Raw genomic sequence first — 8,925 nt, 5'->3', positions numbered from 1 at the left:
TGGTTGAAACTTGGATATGAACTACGAAATTAAAACTTCCGAGGACAAATGAATTAGGCATTGGTTTCCCTAGTAACTATACCACAGTAGTGGTCTTGTCACATGAAGTACTGTAGTATTCCTGAGGGTTGCGCCAGAACAAACATCTGAATGTTGCTGCCTTCCGCTCAAACATACACAAAGCAAACGGGAATTAAAACAAAACAAAAATTAAAAACCAAATAAACACACATATATATATATATATATATATATATATATATATATATATATATATATATATATATATATATATGCAATGATTTTTTTGTGCCAATTGATCACCGTTTTTAGACGTTCTAAGTAATGGAAGTACAATAATTTCCAATGGAGAGTTTGTAATCTGTCCGTACTTTTGTATCAATGTAATTAAAAAAATGAATAAATAATAAAATAACGAGTCAGCGTGCCCTTAAATTTTTTTTCCTAAAAAATATTTTGTGGTTTGCAAACGGTCACGCTAAAATGGTGAGATAAAATACAATTTGTGTCCTCGGACTATGGCGTGACGTCATTAAGCCGCGACCACGAACCCCTCTTTTGACAGTTGTCTAGTTTGAGGGTTTATAAATAAGAGAGAGAAATAATACATGCCCCTTTGTTTAATTTAATTTCACGTCCTTGTTGTTTTTAATGAATTTAAAAGCTCGACTGAGAAATAACTCGGACCATGAGGGAGTTCTCCTCTTGGACGGCGGATTAGCAACCGAATTGGAGGCACAAGGTGCACGATTACAGGTAAAATATTCCACTGTACTGCTGTGATACTCATTTCAAGTCATTTATGAATGACTTTTTCAAATAATGAATAACGTTTACACGTGTTATTTTTTTCCATAAAATTTGCTCTGCTTTGAAGAATTATTTTATCTGAATTGTAGAAAATGTAAGTACTTTTCGTGCAGTGATGCCATCCCTCTAAAAATATTGCTTTTTTTAAAATTTTTTGGGAGACCCTCCCCAAAATGTTTTTAACCATTATCACTGCATCGTGAAAGAGATTAAGAGTTCTTTATTATTTATAGAAATAACACCTGTTCAATAGTGTAGATTTGGGGATAAAATATTTGTTTGCTTTGTTGCGAGCCATAATTTGAGTTACGAGTGAGCTTCACACCTTTCGTCACTCGCAGCAAACGTCAGTGATTTGAGTTATGAGCAATGTCATAGGACAAATTCAATGATAGGTCAAGGTATAATTTTATTACAATATTTTTTACCAATATTACTGTTATAATTTTAAGGGGGATCCATTGTGGAGTGCTAGGCTGTTGCACATTAACCCCCAAGCTATCAAAGCTGCTCATTACAGGTATGTCAAGCGCTGAATTAAAATGCCTCCTTCACTTGCGGTTGACATTTACATACCGTGTCATCAGCTTCCTCTTGAACGGTGCAGACGTCATCACCACTGCCACTTACCAGGCCACCATCCAAGGCTTTGTCCAACACTTGGGTATCAGCTCAGACAACGCCAGGGAACTGCTGGCATCCGGGCTTCGTCTTGCTGAAGAGGTGGTAACGGCATTTGGTTCTGGAAAGCAGGTGACCCACCCTGTGTTGGTTGCAGCATCCGTGGGACCCTACGGAGCCTTTCTTCATGATGGCTCGGAGTATAATGGAGCATATGCAAACAAAATGAGCATAGAGGTGAGTTGTATAGCAAAAAACAAGCTCCGCTGTCCCTCAGGGTTCCATTCTTGGACCCATGTTATTTGATTTCAAATACGGTTTACTCATGATGACACTATGACGACATGCAAAAATCCCGCAAATTGTAGTAGTAAATCTATCTTGAACAAATCATAATGAGTCACAGCTCAAAGCCAAGATATTGACGAGGGCTTTCCAGATCTTTTTGTCCATGTACACACAGTATGAAGCAATAAGAAAAAAAAATGTGCAGGCCCAGATCAAATTTGACTGGTAACAGGGCCATAAATCGATTTGCAACAAAGTAACATTGGATACTATTGAATCTTATTTAAAAATGTAAACTGCCATAAAAAAAAATGGCCAACCTTGCTTAACAGTGACAAGTAGATCAGTTCTTTCAACTCCTGCTTTGCATTTCAAGGAGTTGAAAGCTTGGCATCGGCCTCAGCTGGAGTGTTTGGCAGCGGCGGGAGCAGACGTATTCGCTTTGGAGACCATCCCGAGTGTCAAAGAGGCGGGAGCATTGGTGGAGTTGCTCCGGGAATTCCCAAATTGCAACGCTTGGATTTCCTTCTCTTGCAAGGTAATGAGAGACCAGTCACCACGCTTCGGTCAAATCAATTAATCCGCCATTGCGCCGCTGCGTCAGGATGGGACGCATCTGTCGGACGGCAGCCCGCTGCAAGACGGCGTCTGTGTAACGGGCAGGTCCACGCAGGTGCTAGCCACTGGCGTCAACTGTTGCCCTCCGGAGTGGGTGGGACCTCTGTTGGACTCTGTTGCGGCCCTGAGGAGCCCTGATAGGAGATGGGTGGTGTATCCCAACAGTGGGGAGGAGTGGGACTCTCGGCAGGGGTGAGTTGAAAATAGGCACTTGTAGAATTGACAGTCCAAATTAAATTAGACTCATAACCAAGTCATAAATCAATTTTCAACAAACCATTTTGAATCATACGTCAAATTGAAGGTCTTGACATGATAAGCTCATTTATTTGCCATTGTTCTCATATGACAATGCAATAATAAATGAGCAATAATGGGGTCATAAATCAACTGCAAGTTGCAACAAACCCTGTCATAACTCAAAACAAAAAATGTGCACTTTTTAGTAACTTTGTGAATGTGCTCTAATATGAGAACGTAATGAGGAACAATCATGCAAATTTGATCATTAACAGGGCCATAAATCAATTTGTCAGTCTGATTAATTTGTCAATATACACGCAAACCAAAGACAAAACAAAATGCAGTCCCAGATTTAATTTGACTGGAAGAAACCGTGAATCAATTTGCTAAAAGTACTATGCAATGTTCTTGAATCTAATACAAAAATAAAATCTAAGAAACTGTCTTAATTTAGTGTGCTTCGCTTTATAGTATTGGTTTGCTTGGTTTCATTTTTATAATTTGCAATTTCTATCGAGTCATTTGGATTTGTATGTTTTTTTTTTTTTTGTTTTGTTTAAGATGGCAGACATCAGGGAAAACATCAGCAACCATAACGGCTCTATGTGACACCTGGATCAAGCAAGGGGCTGCTTTGATTGGTAAGGTTACGATTTTGATAAGTCTTGATAGTCTTGATAAGGGATTCTCCTATCATTTTGTCAATATGCACACGCATGATGACCAAAAACACAGCCACAGGTCAAATTTAACGGGTAACAAGGTCATACATTTGCAAAAAAAAACGAGTGTCAAACATAACATTTTTGTAATAACCAAAAATTAAGAAGCCCTAAATCAAGTTTCTTTGTCATAAATCACCTTCAACCTCAAATCAAAAGGTATTGACACTGGAAAAACAAGTGTACAGGATTGTATGGCAAGATTATTTACCCATTGATTTCACCATCAAATTGCTACCTAAGAAAAATCTTTTTTCAGCACAATTCCATCTACTGGATGGAAATCGACACTATACAACTTAAAAATGTTTCTGTCCTGTCAGGTGGTTGCTGCCGCGTTCGTCCGGAACAAATCGGCGATCTGAGACGACACTTAAAAACACGTCGCCCAATGGAGGAGGAAGCAGACCTGCGAATGTAACACTAAAAATGCAGTTTAAAAAAAACATTTATTGTGAAAACGCATCAACACAACTGAAAATGGAAAATTCCAAAGTTTTGAGCTACAATGACAAAAACGAGGGGAAAAAAAGGAAGGTGACCACTATTTTTGTTCAAAGAATAAATTACCGACGCAGTTCTTCAGCATGTAACAGCAGTATTTGTAATTATGTATTCTACGTCATTTGTATTTAGGAAATTTCCAGATGTGTTTTATCCTACCAGAGGAAATTGTTTTCACGCCATGTTGCCGTTCCACCATCAGTTAGTCAGTCCTCACGTTGCTTTGTTGTCCTCGTGTTCAGTCTGCATCATCCTCGTCGATGTCGCTGTCGGGCGAACTCTTCTGTCTCTTGTCTACGGTGTTGGACATGCGCCTCCAGGGGGCGTCTCTCTGGCTGCCAGTGCTTTGCGAGCGTCCCAGCTGGGCAAGGCGCTTAGGTTCCTCCCCATCGCCGCCGGCGTGCCGCAGGTTTTCCAAGTTGAGGGCCCAGTGGCCCATCTTCTGCCAGTTAACCCGCTGGAAGGCCATGATGCAGTGCAGGTTGCCACCCACCTGAGAACCGACAACGTCGTCATCATATTTTTGGGGGAAATTTCAACATAATAGCGTCATAAATCTATTTGAACAAAGGTTCATAAATTAATTTTCAACACAGTACAAAGAGTCATGCCTGAAATGAAAGTTAGACTAGTAACAGAAAAATGCATACTTTTTTGGTGGTGCGCCTCTGGATGCCCTTCTCCATGTGACGTATGTCCAAATATTCTGGATTCTGGGTGTTCAGGTCTGTGACGATGTCCATCCACCTGCGCGAAAACAGCCGTTTCAGAGAAGAGCAAAATGCAAGCCACGGGACCGCAAGGCTTACTTTTTACAGTGAATGGCTGCGTGCTTCCTGCTGGGTTCCCCGATCAGGATCCAGTGCTCCGTCTCGTTGGTGGGCAGAGGACCCCTGGCAAAGTTATACATGAGGACCATTTTATTGGAATATTTTCGACATTTCAGGCTTTATAGATCCCCTTCATGACCACCTTTATGATCTTTTGTGCTCAAATGTTGCGCAACAACATCACGGAACTTAATAAAGTCAATCTTTATTAATTCAAATAAATAAAGACAAATATAGTCCCAAGAAATGGTCCTAAGGTGTGGCCATGCAGACTGTCTGCGGTCATGTGACTGCTTGGCTACGATTGGTGAAAAGAAGTTGAATGCGGCTCGCCGTTTCGTTCGATTGGTGAAATAAAGTCATGTGACAGAAGTCTCTCTGACAAACCAAAACAAATAAGTGACCAGGATGTACCTCAAAGTAATGGAGTAAAAGTAGCATTCTTAACAGCAACTCTAAAAGTACGAACAGTAAAAAGTATGTTGCATTAAAATGTAAAATTGAGTCAAAAATTAGTGAGTAAACGTAACAGTGTTAATTACATACCTGTACGCCTTGACTGCTTTGAGGGGCGTGGCCTCGAATCCGAGGGGGCAGCAGTAGTGGTTCTGGCAGTGGTAGACGTAGGCCATGGTCTCGTCCCTCAGGCCCAGCATCAGCTTGGCCAAGGCTCCCTCCGCCGTTTCTCCCGCAGTCTTATGTTTCCCGTGCGGCTTGTACAGAATGTACGAGCAGCCCCGCACACGGAAGTGGTCGTTGATTTGCCGGAACCACCTTGGGCGAGCAACGAAGATGCGTTAAGACACAACTGGATGCCATCTAACAACAGGCTGTAGCTCGATTTCTCTCTCGACGAAGGTCCACGTACAGTGATAACCGATGTTGAACTGCAGGGGAGGAGCTTCGTTAGTCAGGCCATAGCTTTGTCTAATTTGTCTAAATTTAAAGGCAATTACCATCCTTTTTCTGAGGGGGTCAGGCACGCACGAATATAAAATAGCAGCAGGTTTACTGCCACCCTCAAACATTTTTGCTAATCTGCCCCAATTTCACCACTTACCGCATGAGGGTGGCGTTGCCTGTGAAGGGTCCAAACTTGATGTCATCAAAGGGCGGCTGGTACCCCAGGATGTGGAGCGCCTCTTCCTGGGAAATGGGCGGCAGACTGGCAAGGAGACGCAAAGGGAACAGGCGATATTTTAAGTGTGATGACACTGAGATGATGACGGCGGCGGTCTTTACCTTCCTGCCCCCAGCGTGCTATACAAGAAGTTCCAGCAGGACACCAGTGACGAGATCCCGCACGACGTCTTGTACTGCGGCCGGCTGATGCAGTACCTAACAAAACAATACAGGAATTCCCCCATAATTGCGGAGTAATATTCCGAACCACTCCATGCTAAAATTGCGATACAGAAATAAATCCACCATAATAGCGCAGATATGTTCCAGACCACCCCATTCTAAGTGAAAATAGAAACAGAATCGAATACAGAAACAAATACTTTTTTAATGTCTTTAAATACACTTAAAAGGAAACAAACACAAAATACTGAGAAAGCGAGCACAATAGATGAGACAAAAATATTGTACAGTGTATTTACCCCTCCATTGTTAATAATCAAATTATTCCCCCCCCAAATAACAAATGTAATATCGCATAATTCACATCAATATTCATGTCCAAAGATGTACGTTGCTTTCTGTAGGTATAAAAAGCAAGATTACAAGGGATGACGTTCAATAATCTTTTGCAACAACTAGAGAAAGATGAAATACTGCATTTCCAGTTTTCCTCTCTTCTTAGGTCAAAATTACAAAATTGTAAACCAAATAGGGTTCTGCCATCTGGTGGTCGTTGGTGGAATCACACCCAAAATAAAAGGGAGGCGGTGCAAGTTAAAGTGTCCTCAGCAAAAAAAAATGAATTATGTAAAAATGTCAAAAGTGCCATGGGTATTGATACATTTCTGCTGTGAATATGCACTATGAACATTTGCGTTAATAAATTTACAAATTCTGCAATAATTTGTTTTTTGTTGAAGAATTCTTGACTACTTCCATCACTGTCAAGGGTTGCCTTCTCAAGCTTTTGCTCACAAGTCAAAGACTTGACACAAAAGGTACAAGGTACCAGTGCATATAAAAGAAACACACAACGACCAAGAATAGTTACCATCTTCGGAGGTCGAGAACTTTTCTCTGCTTGACGTCCTCCAGAGAGGGGTGAGGCAGAACGTCCTGAAGGTTTCGGGTGGCTCGGTCTGGCTTCATCTTCTTAATGCTGCACTTCTTCACGCTGCCTTTAGAGACAGTTCTGTATGTTACTTGAAACAGTCAAATGTAGAAATAAAATAATTCATGCTCATTTTTGTTGTTGGATTTAAGATTAATGAAAAGTCATACTTCGAAGGGGGGAAAAAAATGAATCTTTCGAGAATAGTCGTTACCGTAAAATTGTATTTTGGGGAGGAAAAAAAAAAGGGAAAATGAATTCAAGAACAAAGTCTAATTGGAAACGCTAATATTCTGGGCTTATTTTATATGTTATATTCCAAAAAATAAAAAATGATTTCTTAAGGGAGGAAAAAAAAAATAAAAAAATCTGAAAAATGTGTAATTTAGATGAAAATGTAACTCCGATTTTTGAGGGATTTTTTTTTAAATTCAAATAGAAAAATGTACTTTATTCAGAATAACAAAATTTTCAAAAAAGAATTTAGGCCAAATCCGACTCAAACTTAACTTCCACCCATATTTTTACAGAAAAGGTTGGGTCATGATTTTTTTTCTATCATATTACCCTTCCTAATTTTGCGCGTGAGCACTGCCTTGAAGTCAGTGGTGTCGATCTCCCAGGCCAGCATGCTCTTGGAGTCCCCGCTAACTGTCAGGTCCTCCATGTCGCAGTCGCCGTCGGAAACCATGCAGGCTCCCGCCGACTGGAAGTCCTGGGTAGCCTTGTCCCCGTCTTCCTTCTTCCTCACCGCCCGATTGAGCAGCGCATAGTCGGAGCAGACTGTGTAGAACTTCTCACGTGAGTGCGTGACTGGGAAGGCGCGGGGCAGCTGGAGCTCGCCGCTGGAGGCCCGCCGGGTCACCGGGGCGGAGGTGTCACGGGCCAGGGAACCAATCAGGCGGCGGTCCTCTTCTTCTCTGCCAACGGTCTGCCTTTGCATACTGGACGCTTCTGATGGACAAGCGGGACCTTCTGATGCGTTTGGCATGGACGACTCACTTCACCTGAGAAAATATCGATTTTTAATTTTCTTTTTAGAGATACTGTTGAGTGAAATTTTGAAGAAAACATTGTTTTCCAAGAAGAAACATTTAAGTTATATTTCTTTCCAGAAAACCATATTATGTAAAATTACACAAAGGCATTGATTTTTTTAAAAACCAAAGTTTTTTTATTTAGTTTTGTTCTTTCAAGAACCATGAAGCACTTTTTTAAGTCATTCTTTCCAGAGAACAATCATATTCCGTTGTTAAACAGACTGAGGACATTTTTTACAACAAAACTGAAATAATTTTTAAAAAAAACATGAAGGAAAAAAAATACTACTGCAATTATTTGTTCCCCTCCAAGGTATAAGAAACATTTTTCAAGTCATGTTTCTATCCAGAAGACTATCAGAGTCCTTTGTTTAGGGAAAAGTCTCCTAAGGGAAAAAAATACCAAGAAAGAATCTGTCCAATTATTATTATTTTTAAATCAGAAAAAGTCTGGAATAGTCGCATTTCTTGGAGGAAAAAAGTCGGTGATTCGAGATGTGCTTCACCCCCCCAAAAAACATCTGTAGTTATTCCAAAAACTTTGTTTTTCCTTTGAACGAAATAAACATGGTGACGACCTTCGAATACATTTTCCTTGTGATACCAAGCCAAACACAATGTTTAACAAAATTGCATCGTTAATTTAAAAAACATAACACAAAACAAGAAGAAAAAATAATTTACCTGAGGACTCAAGTCACCGGGTTATACATCAGTCCGAGATGAAAGCACGTCTTTCTTCGTGTTCACTATATATAAAATCGTACTCTTGCGAGGTTGTCATTAATCGTTAGTGCTAAAATGTAAGAAGTAGAGCCGCATTAGTAAAACATTCACAACATTAGCTTGCTTAGACATCAATTAACGCTCGATGTGAACACTTCCGGATTAGCTGAACCGGACTGAACCATTCTCGAGGACAGGGGTCTCTAAAAATTGTATTTAGACAAAAAAAAATCAACTTGATACAGTTATACGTAATTGGATACCAT

The 8,925-nt window shown here is 40.4% G+C and overlaps 2 protein-coding genes across 2 annotated transcripts; one reads left to right on the top strand and one right to left on the bottom strand.

The window, feature by feature from the left end:
• The first annotated feature begins 547 nt into the window (after positions 1–547).
• LOC148324639 (uncharacterized) lies at positions 548–3,911 on the top strand. Its single transcript, XM_088313084.1, has 7 exons — positions 548–777; positions 1,284–1,351; positions 1,419–1,689; positions 2,117–2,278; positions 2,345–2,550; positions 3,163–3,242; positions 3,647–3,911. The coding sequence occupies exons 1-7, from the start codon at positions 673–675 to the stop codon at positions 3,742–3,744; spliced, it is 990 nt and encodes a 329-aa protein (XP_088169210.1). The 5' UTR covers positions 548–672; the 3' UTR covers positions 3,745–3,911.
• On the bottom strand, positions 2,769–8,839 carry LOC148324638 (basic immunoglobulin-like variable motif-containing protein). The gene is made up of 9 exons (XM_088313081.1): positions 8,618–8,839; positions 7,461–7,900; positions 6,834–6,960; positions 5,900–5,995; positions 5,718–5,822; positions 5,204–5,431; positions 4,637–4,720; positions 4,478–4,574; positions 2,769–4,320 (listed from the first exon to the last, which is right to left on the bottom strand). Exons 2-9 carry the CDS (start codon positions 7,882–7,884, stop codon positions 4,066–4,068), a joined length of 1,416 nt encoding a protein of 471 aa, XP_088169207.1. The 5' UTR covers positions 7,885–7,900; positions 8,618–8,839; the 3' UTR covers positions 2,769–4,065.
• Between the last annotated feature and the right edge of the window lie 86 nt (positions 8,840–8,925).

The sequence above is a fragment of the Idiotropiscis lumnitzeri genome, chromosome 13, assembly GCF_059441095.1.
Source record: "Idiotropiscis lumnitzeri isolate Australia: NSW breed Sydney's pygmy pipehorse chromosome 13, RoL_Ilum_1.0, whole genome shotgun sequence".
Taxonomy (NCBI): Eukaryota; Metazoa; Chordata; class Actinopteri; order Syngnathiformes; family Syngnathidae; genus Idiotropiscis; species Idiotropiscis lumnitzeri.
This window is presented reverse-complemented; position numbering and strand designations above follow the sequence as displayed.

Bases quoted from the DNA above. Each gene is read 5' to 3' on its own strand.
- LOC148324639 (XM_088313084.1), top strand. From the start codon at position 673: ATGAATTTAAAAGCTCGACTGAGAAATAACTCGGACCATGAGGGAGTT. The intron at 1,352-1,418 runs GTATGTCAAGCG...CCGTGTCATCAG, and splicing joins ATCAAAGCTGCTCATTACAG to CTTCCTCTTGAACGGTGCAG. The intron at 1,690-2,116 runs GTGAGTTGTATA...TTGCATTTCAAG, and splicing joins CAAACAAAATGAGCATAGAG to GAGTTGAAAGCTTGGCATCG.
- LOC148324638 (XM_088313081.1), bottom strand. From the start codon at position 7,884: ATGCCAAACGCATCAGAAGGTCCCGCTTGTCCATCAGAAGCGTCCAGT. The intron at 5,996-6,833 runs GTAACTATTCTT...TTGTTTTGTTAG, and splicing joins GTTCTCGACCTCCGAAGATG to GTACTGCATCAGCCGGCCGC. The intron at 4,575-4,636 runs GTAAGCCTTGCG...GTTTTCGCGCAG, and splicing joins GCAGCCATTCACTGTAAAAA to GTGGATGGACATCGTCACAG.